At 44.7% G+C, this 20,051-nt stretch overlaps 1 protein-coding gene across 1 annotated transcript in view; it reads right to left on the bottom strand.

The window, feature by feature from the left end:
- The window catches only part of LOC122934630 (calcium homeostasis modulator protein 6-like), a 53,219-nt gene extending 33,443 nt beyond the window's left edge, over window positions 1–19,776 (bottom strand). The window contains exon 1 of the mRNA XM_044290227.1: window positions 19,169–19,776. Coding sequence (XP_044146162.1) covers window positions 19,169–19,726 — 558 coding nt within the window. The 5' untranslated portion in view covers window positions 19,727–19,776. The remainder of the gene's footprint in view (window positions 1–19,168) is intronic.
- Between the last annotated feature and the right edge of the window lie 275 nt (window positions 19,777–20,051).

The raw sequence follows: 20,051 nt of genomic DNA, 5'->3' as shown, positions 1-20,051 counted from the left end.
GCAAAAAACTGAACAGATCAGGAAAGAAAAAACGGACGTGTGAATGGACCCTTACATGATCAAAGCTAACGATAAGAGAGAACCCCTGGCATTAGCGGTATGTAGCTTTCCTGAGGAGGAGCAGGAGGCAGACAATTTACTAGACTTACCCTCCTCGGTGAGAAAAGGGTGGTCCTTAGAATATGCCCACATTAGTAAAGAGTTGACTGAAGAGGAAGTGGGACAGCTGTATGAGAAATTAAGGCTCCACTGAAGCTGCTTCATTGGGAAGCAGAGGCATAGCTATAGGGGAAGCAGCTGCTTAGGGCCTGAACTAGGAAGGGGCCCACCTAGGAGGAGGAATAAAAGATTTTATTGCAAGGGCCCGCTCAACAGTATTATAAATGACATACACAGAGACACTGTAGGAAACGGACGGAGCAGCAGCTGGGCCTGGTCTAAAAGAGCGATCTTGACTAGCCACGTAGTGGGGTTTGCAAATAAGTTTCTGGGGGGGGTGAGCCCCATATAGGGGAAGCAGCTGCTTAGGGCCTGAACTAAGAAGGGGCCCACCTAGGAGGAGGAATAAAAGATTTTATTGTAAGGGCCCGCTCAACAGTATTATAAATGACATACACAGAGACACTGTAGGAAACGGACGGAGCAGCTGCTGGGCCTGGTCTAAAAGAGCGATCTTGACTAGCCACGAAGTGGGGTTTGCAAATAAGTTTCTGGGGGGGGGTGAGACCATTCAAAAATTTGCTGTGGGGCCCTGTCATTCCTGGTTACTCCACTGCTGGTAAGCCAGGCAGAACTCACCTAGCGACTCACCATCTAGACATAGGAAATTAACCTCTCCAAAAACTCCCCCTATAGTGTCTCCCTGGAGGTACAGGCAGATATAAAGAGGGAGATAGAGGAAATGTTGGAGCTAGGAGTTATTAGGAAATCCCATAGCTCCTGGGCTGCCCCAGTGGTGCTGATTCCTAAGAAGGATGGGGGAACCAGGTTCTGTGTGGATTATAAGAGGTTGAATTAAGCAACTGTGTTTGATGTTTATCCCATGCCTCGAATAGATGAATTGCTGGAGCGGCTAGCCAGCGCCCGTAATATAACTATTATGGATCTAAGTAGGGGATACTGGAGGATTCCCCTGACACCAGAAGTTCAGAAGCGGTCAGCCTTTATCACTACCTTTTGGTTATATGAGTTCTCGACCATGCCCTTTGGTATTAAAAATACTACTGCCACCTCCCAGAGGGTTGTGAATCACCTGCTAGAGGGTCAGAGGAGCATGCAGTGGCCTACATTGATGACATTGCAGTGTTCAGCCAAACCTGGGAGGAACATCTCATTCAGTTAGGCAGTGTGCTAGATAAAATAGCAGATGCAGGTCTGACCATCAAACCTGATAAATGCCAACTGGGCATCAGTGAGGTGCAGTACCTTGGACATCGGGTAAGGGGAGGTATCCTGTGCCCAGAGCTGACTAAGGCAGAAGCTATTACTGCTTGGCCTAATCTAAAGACTAAAAAACAGGTAATGTCCTTTGTAGGGACTGCTGGACACTACAGGAAGTTTGTACCCCATTTCAGCACCATAGTCAAGCCCGACCTGACAAAAGAAATTATCTCAAGTAGTTACTTGGACTTCAGAATGTAAGCAGGCTTTCTCCACTCTGAAGTCAATGTTGTCCCAATCTCCATTACTGAAGACCCCTAACTTTTCTCAGAGGTGCATAATACAGATAGATGCCACCAACTACGGGCTAGGAACTGTGCTTAGCCAGCTAAACGAATGAGAGGAAGAGCATCCCATAATGTACCTCTGCAGAAAACTGTTCCCAGACAAGTAGCCTATGCTGTAGGGGAAAAGAGTGCCTCGTACCTGTATAGATGAGACTTCACATCCTCTCAGCTAGTTGAACGGGATAGCTGGAAATAATGCCAAAATACTAAGGTGGAGTTTGACCCTTCAGCAGTACACTTTCATTGTACAACACAAAAAAGGTAGTGACATCAAAATGAAGGTATTGTACCTAGTGAGCAGGGAAACTGTCCTTTGGCTGGCAGTTCTCCTGTCACCTTTTAAAAGAGGGAGGTGTTGCGAATATTAATATTAATTTGGGTCTAGCTCCCCCCTCCTTGTGTGTACAGATATATGTCTGGTCATCTAAGGCCTTTGAAGTTGTCTTCAAGCTAGTCACACCTCAGAAACTCGTGATAACACAGGGCTGGTGTCATAAAACTCAAGAATTTTGCTATACTCAGTTCGTCCACAGTAACATCAGAGGATGGGGGGGGGGGGGGTAGATATAAAAAGAGAAAGGTTCATAAGGTATAAAAAAGACTGGGTGTCATTTCTTGGGGGCTCACCGAAGTAGTGAAGATGCAGCCTGGTTTTATGTATTGATTGTAGTGGATGGCACTCCTGGGTATGATGTTCGGTGCTCAGTGGAAGAAGTCAATCATATATATATAAGAACCACGGCACTCGAGAAGTCGTTTTCCAAAATTCTATTCATTTATTAGTTGTCCATCCCAAAAGGATCTTTTTTATATATTGCAAATTGGCCAACGTTTCAGTCCTAATAGGACCTTGATCACGGCCTGAAAATAGTTACATAGTATTTCAATTTTACATAGATACAGTTTTGTGGAACAATACATAAATGGACCTTATTAGAGGAATAAGCAAAAAATTATAGTCTCGAAAGATGTCTACTACTAATAGATAATCAGGTATATAGTCTGACAAAGAAATGGAGGTGTGGCAGAATATATACGGTGATAGATAGGGTGATATATCGTGATCATGGTCTTCGTATGGTCTAGTAGGGTCGGTGTGGACGCCTATATATAGGGAAATTATCGAAAGGTGTATTACAGTATGACATAATATGCATAAGGGGTATCATCTTTTTATGTATAGTAATTATAAACATAGAAAATAGCTGTTAGTGAGTCTATTAGATAGTGTATTGAAGATATGGTGGAGGCAAAGGGTCAGATTAGTAGGAGTATTGACAACGGGTTTAGTCATAGTAGTATTAATCCCATATCTCGGTACCATATATCCACACCATCTATGTACTAGACAAAGAACATTACTTATTGCATATTATGGCTTTTGGAAAAACAATATCTGAAAAAGATGAACCTTAATATTGATATTTATCATCAAAAGCAGGTGTACATACAGTTAATTAATAAACAGAATCATAGTTGGAGGTAGGAAAGATTGAGATCAAGAATTGTATGAATACAAAGTATGATGAGAGCAGTAGGGAGAAGGTATATGAGCAAGATGGGATTAACTGATATTAGTCATATATGTTTAATAATAATGACAGGAGTAGGTGGTGTCCAGTATATAGAGCAAAGTTGTTAATGGAAATAGCAGAGCTGTAGACAGAGTACATCAATAAGCACATTAAAAGGAGCAAAAGAGAGTGGACAGATCATGAGTAGCAACCTTAGGAGGCATAATGTGAGGTAAAGGACTGCGTATTGCAAACATATGGTGCCGGACTAATTATGAGCGGCAGGAGCATCTTTAAATGAGGCAACTAAGAGTAAATGTCGCAGGATCGCTGTGGAGGCGCAAGATAGGTGTGTGATTACCAACCTGTTGCTGGAGATCATGAGGAAGCGGGAGGACTCGCCAGGGTTAGTGATGAACCCGGCTTTAAATTGAGCTGGGGGAGGTCCGTGCTTACTTGGTCATGCCGAGATATCGCGAGAATACTAGCGCGGTTCGCGCATGCGCATAAAGAGCGTGATCGGAGCTGGGTATTAGCAAAGTACTGCACGATCCATCGCGAGAGCGGCAGCGCGACTCGCGCATGTGCATAAGAAACATTATCGGATCGTAAGAAGTCTGGTGTTGGCAGTGTACTGTGCATGCATAGAGGACTAAAGTTCACTGTGTATTAGATATTATGTATACATTTTGTTACTACTGGCGTTGTGGTAATATAATATAGATCTCTGCTAAGCAAATATACAAGATAATCAAATATATGACTAGATATGGCTCTATGATTATGTGATGATATACTACCTGTATAGATGAGGCTATGGGAATCATTTTGTCTGTAAATGGAAAAAAGAGAAATTAGAGAAGGTAATATAAAACCGACCTATGGGCATATAAGACTTAACATATAGACACATAATTAGACCTGTATAAGTGTGTATACATGTACACACGCATATGATTACATATGTACAAGTATACAAACCCACACAAAAAAGCACATCGCCTTATACAATTCCACAATGGCTGTACTGTTTGAAGGTGATAGGAGACAAGAAATGTCAATTATAGCGACCGAAAAGCAAAAAGTCTAATTCCTATTTGTTCCTTAAGAGTGGGAAGTATTAGATCCGAAAGTCGAAATCCCTGTTCATTCCATTAGGAGAAAGGGTCTTTAACTCGAAGATCCAGAAAGCCTCTCGTTCTTTGAGGCGAGCAATCCGATTGCCACCTCGTCGTGTTTGTGGCACTTGTTCTAATACCTGGAATTGAAGCTGATTGATTTGGTGTTTGTTGGATGCAAAGTGGTGTGGGACCGGAAGTTCTGTTCTATTACATCGAATGTCGGACTTGTGTTTTGATATACGGTCTCGGACGCATTGAGTGGTTTCGCCTACATACGCCAAACCGCATGGGCATTTGATGAGATAGACGACAAAAGAAGAATTACAGGTATACAAGTCTCTAGCTTGGTAAATTTTGCCCGAATGGGGATGTGTAATCCTATTGCCCTTTATAACATTGGTACATTGTGCACAATGCAAGCAGGGGTAGGTACCCATCTTGCGGTCTTATTTGGGGTGCGATTGTGCCAATATCGGCGTGTACCAATTGGTCTTTTAGATTAGTGGGACGTTTGTAGCACATGCGGATTGGGTTTCTGAATTCAGTTATTTTAGGATATGAACGTCCCAAGATGGACCAATGTTTTTTGATTATATTTTGAATTTTGGATGATAGGTAGTGACAAACGGGATTCATGCGGATGCTGTAGATCTGGTAGGGCATGTGGAAGTCTGTTGTGCCAAGGTCAGTTCATCCTCTAGTAATTTGATGGGGTAGCCTCTATTCGTAAATTTGTTTGCCATTTCCTGAAGGCGTTGTGCACGAAGAGATGGATCTGGTACTATTCTGGCTACTCGAGTAAACTGTGACCGTGGTAGAGATTGCTTGGTGTTGCGAGGGTGACAACTGGAATAATGTAATAGTGTATTCTGATCAGTAAGTTTTCGGTAAAGGTCGGTGGTTAGTGAGCCCGTCGGAGTTTTCAATACCAGTGTGTCTAAGAAGCTTATTCTGTTTGGGTCTGTATGAGAGGTAAAAGTGAGGTCCGGATCTTGTTTGTTAATGTGGTGAATGAAGTGTGATAGTGAGTCATTGTCGCCCGTCCAGACACAGAAGATGTCATCGATGTATCGATGCCAAACTAATGCGAATCGTTGGAAAAGAGGGTTGGGATAGACGTTGTCTTCCTAGAATTTTGCCATAAAGGCGTTTGCGTAGGGTGGCGCTACATTGGCCCCCATTGCTGTCCCCCGTTTCTGGATGTAGAATTCATCCCCGAACATAAAATAGTTGTTGTGTAGAACTAGTCTCAAAAGTGTAAGACAAAAAGTTTGTGCGTTAAGTGTATAATTGGAGTTTGATATAAGACTGGAGACTGCTTCAATGCCCTTTTCATGGGCGATGGAGGTGTAAAGACTGTTTACGTCTAGTGTTACCAGCAAAATGTTGTCAGGAATATTGTGTAATGAGGAAATGATAGATAGAAAATGAGTAGTGTCGAGTAAAAAAGAACGGGTATTTTTGATTAGTGGTGTAAGTATTCTTTCTAAACTCCGACGGGCTCACTAACCACCGACCTTTACCGAAAACCTACTGATCGGAATACACTATTACATTATTCCAGTTGTCACCCTCGCAACACCAAGCAATCTCTACCATGGTCACAGTTTACTCGAGTAGCCAGAATAGTACCAGATCCATCTCTTCGTGCACAACGCCTTCAGGAAATGGCAAACAAATTTACGAATAGAGGCTACCCCATCAAATTACTAGAGGATGAACTGACCTTGGCACAACAGACTTCCACACGCCCTACCAGATCTACAGCATCCACACGAATCCCGTTTGTCACTACCTATCATCCAAAATTCAAAATATAATCAAAAAACATTGGTCCATCTTGGGACGTTCATATCCTAAAATAACTGAATTCAGAAACCCAATCCGCATGTGCTACAAACGTCCCACTAATCTAAAAGACTGTCAAGGAACCATGAACCAGACGTACAACAAGAGATACGTGGAAATAAGAAGGCTTTATTGCAAATCAAGCTGTAAGCAAAAGTCCAAACGGATGGCTAAACCGGAGCAGGGTCTTGCGAAGCCAGAGGTCAGGAGCCAGAAGGGTAGTCAGACGAAGCCAGGATCAGGAACCAGAAGGGTAGTCAGACGAAGCCAGGATCAGGAACCAGCGGGGTAGTCAGACGAGGCCAGGATCAGGAACCAGAAGCAGCAGCAGTCTTAGAAGCATGTGCACACAGGAGGACCAAGCAAGGAACTGAAGCCACTGACCTCCTATATATATGAGCTAGGCATCCAGCTCCTCCCAGTGGGAAGGAGAAGTCGCAGGGTGGGAGGCTACAAGAAACCCAGAAACCAAGATGGCCGCCAGCACATGTCAAACGAAGGAGAACAGCAAGAAGGTAAGACCATGACAGTACCTCCCCCTCAAGGGCCCCTCCTCCGCGGAGTAAGGAACGGTTTCTGAGGGAAGCGTGCGTGGAAGGCTCGGAGCAAGGCAGGAGCATGGACATCTGCGGAGGGAACCCAGGAACGCTCCTCTGGACCATAACCACGCCAATGGACCAAAAACTGCAACCGACCGCGGACCAGGCGTGAGTCCAGGATATTGCTCACCTCATACTCCTCACGATTGCCCACTTGGACCGGACGAGGCCGAGGAACCGAGGAAGTGAAACGATTACACACCAATGGCTTCAACAGGGAGACATGAAACACGTTGGAGATCCGCATGCCAGGAGGAAGCGCAAGGGCATAGGCTACCGGGTTTACCCTGCGAAGCACTCAGAAGGGACCAACAAAGCGAGGCGCCAGCTTGGGAGTGGGCACTCGAAGGTTGAGGTTGCGGGTGGACAACCATACACGGTCTCCGACCTGGTAGGAAGGAGCGGGCGCTCGTCTGCGATCAGCCTGGAGTCTCTGGCGCTGCGCAGAGACCTCAAGGGACCTCTGGATCTGTACCCAAGAAGCACGTAGGACGGAAAGGTGATCCTCCACAGCCGGAATATCCTGGGGAGAGAATACCCCCGGTAACACGGCAGGTTGGAACCCATAATTGGCCATGAAGGGAGACGTCCCAGAGGAAGAGTTCACCGCCGTGTTCCTGGCAAACTCAGCCCAAGGCAGGAGGTCAACCCAATTGTCTTGGTGATCGGAGACATAGCAACGAAGGAATTGCTCCAAGGCCTGATTGGATCGTTCTGCGGCCCCATTGGACTGAGGGTGGTAGGCCGAGGAGAAAGAGAGATGAATCCCCAACTGGGAGCAAAAGGCGCGCCAGAACCTGGACACAAACTGACTCCCCCGATCCGACACAATCTCCTTGGGCAAACCGTGCAACCGGAAGACCTCCCTGGCGAAAATCGTGGCCAACTCTTGTGCAGAGGGTAACTTCTTGAGAGGAACACAGTGGCACATTTTGGAAAACCGATCCACAATCATGAGAATGACCGTATGGCCTCGGGATGCAGGGAGGTCCACAATGAAATCCATCCCCAGGTGTGACCATGGGCGCTCCCCGGTGGCTATGGGTTGCAAAAGGCCCAACGGAAGGTGCCGAGGGGACTTACTCTGGGCACAAACGGAGCATGCCGCTACATATGCGGCGATGTCGGAACGTAGAGAAGGCCACCAGAACAGACGTGAAACAGCCCAGGACAGCTGATTCTTTCCAGGATGCCCCGCGGCCTTGGAGTTATGGTAGGTTCGCAACAACCGAGTGCGCAACTCCTCAGGCACAAAACATCTGCCGTTGGGTCTCCCAGAGGGAGCACCAGATTGAGCCGCCAAAATCTGCTCACCCAGGGGAGAGGTCAGGCTGGTGCGAATGGCGGCCAGGATCTGATTCGGAGGTATGACCGAAGTCGGAATCGACTCCTCCCCGGACAGCTCGGAGTACTGCCGTGATAAGGCATCCGCTCTGATGTTCTTGGAACCGGGTAGGTAGGAGACCACGTAATTAAAACGTGACAAGAACAGAGCCCATCTGGCCTGACGTGGTGTCAATCTCTTGGCCTCAGAAAGGTAGGTCAGATTCTTGTGGTCCGTCAGGATGAGAACCGGAACCACCGAACCCTCGAGCAAGTGCCTCCATTCTTTAAGGGCCTGCACGATGGCCAATAACTCCCTGTCACCAATCTGATAGTTGCACTCCGCGGAAGACAGTTTCCGGGAGTAAAACCCACAAGGAAGCAGAGGACCCTCTGGTGTTCTACGCTGAGACAGAAGGGCGCCTACTCCCGTCTCAGACGCGTCCACCTCGAGGACAAAGGGCAACCCAGGGTTGGGATGCGACAGAATCGGAGCCGACACAAAGGCGGACTTTAGAGCCTCAAAAGCTCGGATGGCCTCGAGCGGCCAGACCTGGAAATTACTGCCCTTCCTGGTCAGATCCGTGAGAGGCTTGGCTAGCATAGAAAAGTCCCTGATGAACTTCCGATAATAATTGGCGAAGCCCAAAAAGCGCTGCAGGGCACGAAGACCACTGGGCTGGGGCCACTGTAAGACAGCCGAAACCTTCTCAGGATCCATGGAGAACCCCTCAGCGGAAATGATGTAACCTAAGAAGGTTACCTGGGATCGGTGAAATTCGCATTTCTCAAGCTTACCGAACAGCCTGTTCTCTCGTAACCGTTGCAACACTTGTCTGACATCCATAATGTGGGCCTCCATGGATTCAGAATATACCAAGATGTCATCCAAATAGACCACCACACACTGCTGCAACAGGTCACGGAAAACATCGTTGATGAATTCCTGGAAGACTGCGGGCGCATTGCACAACCCAAAGGGCATAACCAAGGATTCATAATGACCGGTCCTGGTGTTAAACGCGGTCTTCCACTCATCGCCCGCCTTGATCCTTACCAGGTTATATGCCGCCCTCAGGTCGAGTTTGGTAAAGACCGTGGCCCCTTTGAGGCGATCGAACAGCTCGGAAATCAAGGGTATCGGGTAAGCGTTCTTGATCGTGATGCGATTGAGACCCCTGTAATCGATGCAAGGCCTCAACTCACCGCCCTTCTTTTTCACAAAGAAAAATCCAGCCCCTGCCGGGGACGAGGATTTGCGGATGTGTCCGCGTGAAAGCGCCTCCCTCACGTACTCCTCCATGGCCTCATTCTCCGCTACCGACAGTGGATAGACCTTGCCACGAGGAGGAACGGCACCAGATTGTAACTCTATGGCACAATCGTATGGGCGGTGCGGAGGTAGGGCAACCGCGCGCACCTTATCGAATACATCCCGGTACTCTTCGTATTCAGGAGGCAACAGAGAGTCCGAGGAAGTACACAGCAACTTGACAGGCCCATGGATGCAACTAGCCCCACACTGCGGTGACCACGAGAGGATCTCGGCCGATCTCCAATCGAAAGTCGGATTATGCTTCTGGAGCCAGGGGTACCCCAAGACCACCGAGTAGTGTGGAGACGAAATAACCTGGAGACAGACCGACTCTCTGTGAACGGCACCAATGGCTATCCCCACTGGAAGGGTCTCATGAGTCACGTGTGGCGGCAGAAGGGGTCTGCCGTCTATCGCCTCAAGAGCCAGTGGGGAACCTCGAGGCTGCAGAGGAATGGAATTGGCGGCAGCGAACACACTATCAATGAACAAACCACCAGCACCAGAGTCCACCAACGCCTGGGTCGTCACCGAGCCCCCGACCCAGGAGAGGACAACAGTGATCAGTGGTTTGTCAACACGGGAAACCGGGGACGAGGAGACTCCACCCAAGATCTGCCCCCGACAGGATCTCAGGTGCGAGCGTTTCCCGGACGGTTCGGACATGCCAACCGAAAATGCCCACCGAGACCACAGTACATGCATCGGCCCTCGCGTCTCCGGAGTACCCTCTCCCCCTCGGACAGGCGAGCAAACCCCAGCTGCATGGGTTCACCCCCAGACAAGTCATCCCCAGGAGGCGTGGGAGGAGAGGGAGGCATGGGTGGGACAGCAAACGTAGGCGCCAATCTGTTAGAAGACCTCCGCAGGCTCTCCTTAAAGGAAGGTCTCTCCCTGAGTCTGGTGTCAATCAAAATCAGGAAAGAAATAAGAGACTCGAGCTCCACTGGTAGGTCCTTAGCTGCAACCTCATCCTTCAAGGCATCCGAGAGACCATGAGAGAAAGCAGCGACCAGAGCCTCATTATTCCAGCCCACCTCTGCTGCCAGGGTACGAAACTCAATGGCGTATTCAGCTACGGATCGTGAACCCTGTCTGATGGACATAAGGAGCTTCGCAGCAGAGGCAGCACGAGCCGGCACATCGAATACCTTCCGAAGAGAAGCAACAAAACCGGAAAACTCGGCAACCACCGGATTGTTGTTCTCCCATAAAGGGCTGGCCCAGGCCAAGGCCTTGTCCGAGAGCAGCGAGATCAAGAAGCCCACCTTTGATCTCTCAGTAGGAAAGGCATGTGGCAGCAACTCAAAATAAATGCCCACCTGGTTAAGGAAACCTCGGCACTGAGTTGGCTCTCCCCCAAAGCGCTGTGGAAGGGGGGCAGAACTGGTCATACCCCGAGACACCGCAGGCGCAGCAACAGGTGTCGGGGAAGACTCTGGCGCAACAACCGGAGCGGCAGTAGGAGCGGGCCCAGGAGCGACAACCGACCCATCGGCAACGGAAGCGAAATGAGCCGTGCGTTCAAGCAGGGTTTGCAACGCCACAGCGAACCGACCCAACAGGTGATCCTGCTGATCAAGTCTGGCAACCAGCGTAGGTAGCGAGGATGGCCCTGTACCGTCAGAATTCATGGCTTGGTCCTAATGTCAAGGAACCATGAACCAGACGTACAACAAGAGATACGTGGAAATAAGAAGGCTTTATTGCAAATCAAGCTGTAAGCAAAAGTCCAAACGGATGGCTAAACCGGAGCAGGGTCTTGCGAAGCCAGAGGTCAGGAGCCAGAAGGGTAGTCAGACGAAGCCAGGATCAGGAACCAGAAGGGTAGTCAGACGAAGCCAGGATCAGGAACCAGCGGGGTAGTCAGACGAGGCCAGGATCAGGAACCAGAAGCAGCAGCAGTCTTAGAAGCATGTGCACACAGGAGGACCAAGCAAGGAACTGAAGCCACTGACCTCCTATATATATGAGCTAGGCATCCAGCTCCTCCCAGTGGGAAGGAGAAGCCGCAGGGTGGGAGGCTACAAGAAACCCAGAAACCAAGATGGCCGCCAGCACATGTCAAACGAAGGAGAACAGCAAGAAGGTAAGACCATGACAAAGACCAATTGGTACACGCTGATATTGGCACAATCGCACCCCAAATAAGACAAACCACTTTGGCCCCCCGCAAGATGGGTACCTACCCCTGCTTGCATTGTGCACAATGTACCAATGTTATAAAGGGCAATAGGATTACACATCCCCATTCGGGCAAAATTTACCAAGCTAGAGACTTCTATACCTGTAATTCTTCTTTTGTCGTCTATCTCATCAAATGCCCATGCGGTTTGGCGTATGTAGGCGAAACCACTCAATGCGTCCGAGACCGTATATCAAAACACAAGTCCGACATTCGATGTAATAGAACAGAACTTCCGGTCCCACACCACTTTGCATCCAACAAACACCAAATCAATCAGCTTCAATTCCAGGTATTAGAACAAGTGCCACAAACACGACGAGGTGGCAATCGGATTGCTCGCCTCAAAGAACGAGAGGCTTTCTGGATCTTCGAGTTAAAGACCCTTTCTCCTAATGGAATGAACAGGGATTTCGACTTTCGGATCTAATACTTCCCACTCTTAAGGAACAAATAGGAATTAGACTTTTTGCTTTTCGGTCGCTATAATTGACATTTCTTGTCTCCTATCACCTTCAAACAGTACAGCCATTGTGGAATTGTATAAGGCGATGTGCTTTTTTGTGTGGGTTTGTATACTTGTACATATGTAATCATATGCGTGTGTACATGTATACACACTTATACAGGTCTAATTATGTGTCTATATGTTAAGTCTTATATGCCCATAGGTCGGTTTTATATTACCTTCTCTAATTTCTCTTTTTTCCATTTACAGACAAAATGATTCCCATAGCCTCATCTATACAGGTAGTATATCATCACATAATCATAGAGCCATATCTAGTCATATATTTGATTATCTTGTATATTTGCTTAGCAGAGATCTATATTATATTACCACAACGCCAGTAGTAACAAAATGTATACATAATATCTAATACACAGTGAACTTTAGTCCTCTATGCATGCACAGTACACTGCCAACACCAGACTTCTTACGATCCGATAATGTTTCTTATGCGCATGCGCGAGTCGCGCTGCCGCTCTCGCGATGGATCACGCAGTACTTTGCTAATACCCAGCTCCGATCACGCTCTTTATGCGCATGCGCGAACCGCGCTAGTACTCTCGCGATATCTCGGCATGACCGAGTAAGCACGGACCTCCCCCAGCTCCATTTAAAGCCGGGTTCATCACTAACCCTGGCGAGCTCTGCTATTTCCATTAACAACTTTGCTTTATATACTGGACACCACCTACTCCTGTCATTATTATTAAACATATATGACTAATATCAGTTAATCCCATCTTGCTCATATACCTTCTCCCTACTGCTCTCATCATACTTTGTATTCATACAATTCTTGATCTCAATCTTTCCTACCTCCAACTATGATTCTGTTTATTAATTAACTGTATGTACACCTGCTTTTGATGATAAATATCAATATTAAGGTTCATCTTTTTCAGATATTGTTTTTCCAAAAGCCATAATATGCAATAAGTAATGTTCTTTGTCTAGTACATAGATGGTGTGGATATATGGTACCGAGATATGGGATTAATACTACTATGACTAAACCCGTTGTCAATACTCCTACTAATCTGACCCTTTGCCTCCACCATATCTTCAATACACTATCTAATAGACTCACTAACAGCTATTTTCTATGTTTATAATTACTATACATAAAAAGATGATACCCTTATGCATATTATGTCATATTGTAATACACCTTTCGATAATTTCCCTATATATAGGCGTCCACACTGACCCTACTAGACCATACGAAGACCATGATCAAGATATCACCCTATCTATCACCGTATATATTCTGCCACACCTCCATTTCTTTGTCAGACTATATACCTGATTATCTATTAGTAGTAGACATCTTTCGAGACTATAATTTTTTGCTTATTCCTCTAATAAGGTCCATTTATGTATTGTTCCACAAAACTGTATCTATGTAAAATTAAAATACTATGTAACTATTTTCAGGCCGTGATGAAGGTCCTATTAGGACTAAAACGTTGGCCAATTTGCAATATATAAAAAAGATCCTTTTGGGATGGACAACTAATAAATGAATAGAATTTTGGAAAACGACTTCTCGAGTGCCGCAGCCTGGTTTTATGCCTGCCCCAACACCAGAGCCTATGCCATCTACTTGAGTGTTAAGTTTTTGGTTTATTTTTTTTTATTTTAAGAAGCTGTTGTACATTATATTTCTGTATGTCTTTTCTTACACTCTTTTAGTGTGTATATATATATATATATATATGTATACATAAGCATTGTGACTCTTTTTGTCATATTAAACTCAATTTAATAAATTCTGTCTTGTGTTCTTGAACAAATCCACATGCTAAGCTCAAGGCATATAAGACTTCCTGTTTAGATAACAGTTTGGGAGGAAATTGTAGTATTTAAGTAACATAAACTGGACTTATATGGAGAACCATAATATTATAGTAAGGAGTGACTAAAGGCTTCCTGTAAGAGTGTCATCTGTTGAAACAGATCTTGGTGGTGGCAGTGTTGAGTTATTACTGGGAAATATTAGTAATTTAGATAGATCAGGTGCATTTGTATTGGCCATCCAGCTACACCCACATATCACGTGAACTCCAGCGAGGGTGATTGTGACAGTTACTAATATTCATTCTATTTTCATATTCATATGTATAAAATGCTTACTATAAGCAATAACATTCAGAGTAGAAAAAAATCCTGCTTGTCTGGTCTCATGTGCACAATAATAATTTTTATTTGTAACTAATGAGGGAACCAGTTATTTTGATAAGAAAATGTCATGACAATTACCCTGAATTTTTTTTTCAAGATTTAGCCTCATACAGTGCATTTCATGCAACTGCTAATTTTCCCAATTCAAACAGTCCAATAAAAATTAAACTTTATAAATCTAGTTAAATCCACAATAAAAGTTTAGCAAATTTTAACCTGATTTTGTTTTACTGTTTCTGTACCCATTTCAATATACTACATGTATCGCTATTTACACAGTCAAGTCACATTATTATGATCACTTCCTACTTTTAATGTTGGCAACGCGTAGCTTCTGCATGATGTAATGTGCCGTGAACTGGCTTGGTGGGTATCTAACGTGTGTGATAGGCTGTTGCCTTGTTGCCGTCATGTCTAAATGGGGTGATTTATCAGAGTTACAAAAAGGGCTGATTGGCTTTCAGGCCAAGGGTGGCAGTATTTCTGAAACTGTGCAGTTTGTGAACTGTTCCCGTGTTGCTGTGGTGAAAGCGTATAGTGCATGGAAAAATGGCATGACCAAGACTTTGAAGTACTACCATAATTGAGCATCTGTAGGACCACCTTGATTGTCGTTGTGAGGAATGTGGAGTTATGAATAATTCCAGCCATGATCTAATTCCAGCCATTTCCTTGCAATAAATCTTTGTCACACTCTGTAGAGTTTGCTGTAAGTAGCTAGCAGTGGAAGCAGACTCCACAGGGAGCCTGGCTTCAAAACAGACTAAATGTTTACAGTTGATACCCCACTCAGCCCCTTAGTTGGTTATCAGAACAAAAGAATCCAACAGACATCATGGAACCGGGAGTTCATAAGTGATTATAAATTGCCCATCTATTACAGGCATAAACCAGTTACATATCTGCGACCCTGGGACCAAGACGGACATGCCCCTGGTCACCGTTTGGGGTCGGGTGCCAGGAAGGGGAGATACAGAGATCTCCAAGTAGGAACCAAATAACGGTGCCACTTGTAGCTGGAAACCAGGCGGATCCGTTGGTCCCAGAACCATCTCCCTGTGACCTTCAGGTATGGAGATATGAGCCATAATGGGTTTTGTGGATTTTTGGCTTCCAGGACCAGGAAGAGAGAGTGGACTCCTCCCAGAAGGAGGGAGGGAGTGGCTGACTACAGGTGAAAAGGCCATGCAGGCCAGAGGCCAGCGTCTTTCTCTGAAGGGGGCCACATCATGTAATGTGTTTGGGGAGACCTGGAACTGCTGACATCACTGCCCCCATATGACTACAGCTAAAGATTATAGCAACGCAGAATTCATCATCATAACACAAAGGACTACTCATCCACCTGGTAACTGACTTTTCCTCTGTTTAACCCGGTTTGTACCACGTCATCTGTATATGCACAGCCGACCATTGTATATCTTCTGTGTGTATATACAGTATGGAAAATGTAAAGTAATAAAAATTTTTGGAGGTATTACTATGTATTATAGAAGTAGAGAAATTGAAACTTGGAAATTTGCTAATTTTTCAAAATTTTTGGTAAATTTGGTATTTTTTTTATAAATAAAAATGAATTTTTTTTACTCTAAAAATGTAATTTTTTTACTCCATTTTACCAGTGTAATGAAGTACAATATGTGACGAAAAAAAACTATCTCAGAATGGCCTGGATAAGTAAAAGTTATTCACACATAAACTGACATTGTTCAGATTTGCAAAAAATGGCCTGGTCCTTAAAGTGAAAATGAGCCCAGTCCAGAAGGGGATATACATAGCTACATATACTGCTTCACGTGTCTTCACTTCATTATGTGATATGCAATATGTCATAAAAGCTTATGTGTAACGTATCATCTGAGCTCCCACAATACACTGCTAAAAGGACACCACTAGAATGAAGATTTTTGCTTTAGGAGAAGAAAACATTGCATAACCCAGGGTTAGTTCAAGAAAAATAAAGCCAAGTACCGATGTAGTAGAGTTAACACTCATGCTTTCTGAGATTTCTGAGATGTGTTATCTAAACTAAGCAAACACCTTCACTTGCTTTTCAATGGCTTTTGTTTCAAGATAACACAATGATTTAAGAAATTTTAGTTAAGAGTTTGCATGCTAACCCTGCTACATCTGTATTTGTGTAAAAAAAAAAGAAGAAGCTGTAGTGCCTGTACTGATCTGTGAAATGTTGTAATATTATGTAAAACATTTAGTTTCCTTTAAAGGAGAACTCTCTGAAATTATTAAGGTCTCTGACTTTAGACCACCCACTGATTTCCAGAATGGAGGACCATTGCTGACTATCGTTATAAAACAAATAATCCAAACCCTCCTTAGACAGAGTGGACTCTCCATGGTGTGTTACAGCAGTGCTATGTGCTCTGATCCAGATGTCTCCTTTTCACAATTTACAGGTTTTTTTGTTGTTTTATTGGGGGGAAATTTCTAAACAGAAAGACTGTAGACAGAGAAAAGATAACTACAGGCTAATGGAAGGTGAGGAAGATGCTACTTCTCCCTTACAAGATTTCAATGTTTAACATCTCATGACTTTGGTTCCTGGAAATGTAACACATTCTAGCCAAATGCATTTCTGTTTTCTTAGAATGTTGTGTTAGATGGAAGTGGTATTCCATGATTTGGTTACTGATAGCCTACCCTCAATATAGGCCATCAATATCTGATTGGGGGGAGTCTTGCACCTAGCACCCCAATCAATCAGCTGTTTCAGTGCAGCTCAAGTTGGCACTAGTACTACACAGCTCCATACACTGTGTAATAGATGGAGCTGCTTACTGTAGCACTACTCCCATTGAAGTGAATAGGAGCAGTGCTGCAGTAACTAGTTCCATCCACTACACCAGGGATGCTCAACCTGCGGCCCTCCAGCTGTTGTAAAATTACAACTTCCACAATGCCCTGCTGTAGGCTGATAGCTGTAGGCTGTCCAGGTATTCTGGGAGTTGTAGTTTTGTAATAGCTGGAAGGCTGCAGGTTGGGCATGTACGCAGCTGTGTATTTCTGGCACCAGAGTTGCACTGAGACAACTGATCGATGGGGATGTGTTAGACACTAAAAGAAGCTAGTGACCAACCACTGGGATACAGCAGACGTTTCCCTTTAAAGGTCCAGGAAGAACTTTATCACGGAGTCTGCTCCTGTGGCTTTAATTGCAGAATACAGGCAAAGGAGAACATTGGGAACTCCAATAGGGGGTGAAATGAGTCATCTTAGGGAAATGATCAACAACCACAAATATTACAAAGTATTCTTGAAAAAATTGCAGATCCCTGAAAAAATATGTAAAAATGAGCTCCAGGGTTTCAAAGGCACTGAGTTTGAAGAAGCTCAATTAGCCTGATAAGGAGTAACCAATCCAAAGCACAGGCTTGAGGAGAAATTTGAAGTCTGAGAATAATCAAGTCCACCAAAAGGTAATGTAAACAATCTGGCTTGTCTTCTTGACTCCTCCATATCAAGCAAATACAGTTCATCTTAGATTTGAAGGTCTTAGGACCAAAAACATTCACCCATTGCTTAGGCTACTTTCACACTGACGTTTTGGTTTCCGTTTGTTAAATCCATTTCAGGGCTCTCACAAGCTGTCTAAACGGATCAGTTTTGCCCTAATGCATTCTGATCGGATAAGTATCTGTTCAGAATGCATCAGTTTGCCTCCGTTCCGCCTGGAGGCCTCACAATGTAAGTCAATGGGGACGGATTTGTTTTCACTGACACAATATTGCACAATAGAAAACGGATCCGTCCCCCCATTGACTTTCAATGGTGTTCAAGACGGATCTGTTTTGGCAATGTTAAAGATAATACAAACGGATCTGTTCTGAACGGATGCATGCGGTTGTATTATCGGTGCGGATCCGTCTGTGCAGATCCATGACGGATCCGCACCAAACGCAAGTGTGAAAATAGCCTTAGATTGTCCTAACATCTATAAACAAAAAGAGCTGAACTTTTTTTACATAGCAATCTGGTTTGGGTGTCTACTCTTGCATCTGTGGGGATTTGCTCTGGTAGACAGCTTTGCAGACGCAGTATAGAGGCAACGACAAAGACTTTAACAGTTCGGTGTTTGTTCACACATAAGGATAAGCAAAACAAAAAGTCAGTTTCAAGTAAAACAGTCACCTTTAGTCTGGTGTTTGTTCACACTATACAGCAATGCAGAAGTCCATGGACATAGCAGAAACCACCTGCTCTCATGCCAAGAGTGTAGCAGGCCTTTACCCAGGCCCAAACTCCCAGGTCCCAACACAGAGACTGACAGAGCTTCACTGTCAGAGAGGAGTAAATTCCTACCACCTGACAGTGCTGCCTGTGTTTTATAGCCCAAAGCAAGACCCGACCTGGAACGTGGGGAGCAGCCACCCACCCTGCACTTTGGCTGCTCCCAGTAAGAGCTGGCCCGGATTGGCTTTACAGCCATACTAAATAGCAAAACCATGTCAGTCAGCACTAACTGCCGCTGACACATGAGATTACCGGCTCTTACCTCACCGAGGCCAGGAATCTCGGTGACACATACCTTTCGTCAATGACGGACCCTTGCGCCTTCCTACACATCCCATATTCTGACTAAGTACCATGTTCTTCTGTGCACAGTTTTTTTTACCCCAGGTGTCATAGTAACTTAAGTGCATGATCAGTCTATTGTGTATTGACAACAATCATCATATAATTTACTGCAATCTAAGATTGTAGACTTCACCAATATGGTCTACGTCACAAGCCACCTTTACTTCTAACCAAATCTATACACATTTGTAGTTTCTGATCTTTTGTGTAAATCACTTATAGAAAAGGATAAAGTATAAAAAGAAACTCACCTGTGACTCAGCCCGTATGTTACCCTGTATTTGTTCCAACTCAGCCTGCGGAAGGTTTATTTTAAGAGATGATGCACAGGGTATGAAGAGTAATTCTTTCATGCACACATCATTGCTCCCACAAAATCTTTCTTTTATATAGTCTAAAGGAAGTCCCGAAACAATGCATTCATAAAAATTGACCCTTAGAAGAGCCAGAGCAATCCAAGTCAATGGAGGCAATGCTGATAAAAATATCACTTGTAAAACTATGTACAAGCAGAGTAACTTCTTTACACACCAATAACGGAATCCACGGACAAATGCATATGTGTTGCAGCAACCGGTGACTTGTTTCCATAGTGACATATTGAGCATAAAGCCAAGAAGGAACAATAGCAAGGCTGGAACAAGAAGGAAGACCAAACCATAGGTATGGCTCCAGCTGTTGCATGGACATCTGAATGCTATGGATGAAAATAAGGTTTCACCTACAGCTGCCAGCAAGGACAGGGCACTGTAACCAAGAAATGTCTGGTATTTTGCAGCTAGAGCTGCAATAGTTTTGAAATGCTCCATTACTTACTGACTTCTTACGGATCCTTATATCTGAAATGATATGTTTTCAAACTTTCTTCAGCTACTGCTCATAGAAGAGGAAGTAGTGTGGTACAATAAAGGAACAGAATCTGCATAGTATATCTCAATTTCCTGCAGACTGATTGTCTATACAAGGCATGCAGAAACAATATGCATTAAGAGTACTGAAAGTAAAATTTTACAAGAAACTGTTTTCTAATTATTCCTGAGATACGGTAAAACCAAACCACTGAGTGTTGATCAGTGATTTCCATCAGTGAGTGAGATCCAAAATTAGGTGAGGGTTAAAAAACACAGAACAGGA

The sequence above is a fragment of the Bufo gargarizans genome, chromosome 4 (genome assembly GCF_014858855.1).
Source record: "Bufo gargarizans isolate SCDJY-AF-19 chromosome 4, ASM1485885v1, whole genome shotgun sequence".
In the NCBI taxonomy this organism is placed as follows: Eukaryota; Metazoa; Chordata; class Amphibia; order Anura; family Bufonidae; genus Bufo; species Bufo gargarizans.
The sequence above is the reverse complement of the archived record's forward strand: the minus strand, read 5'-3'. Positions and strand labels throughout refer to the sequence as shown.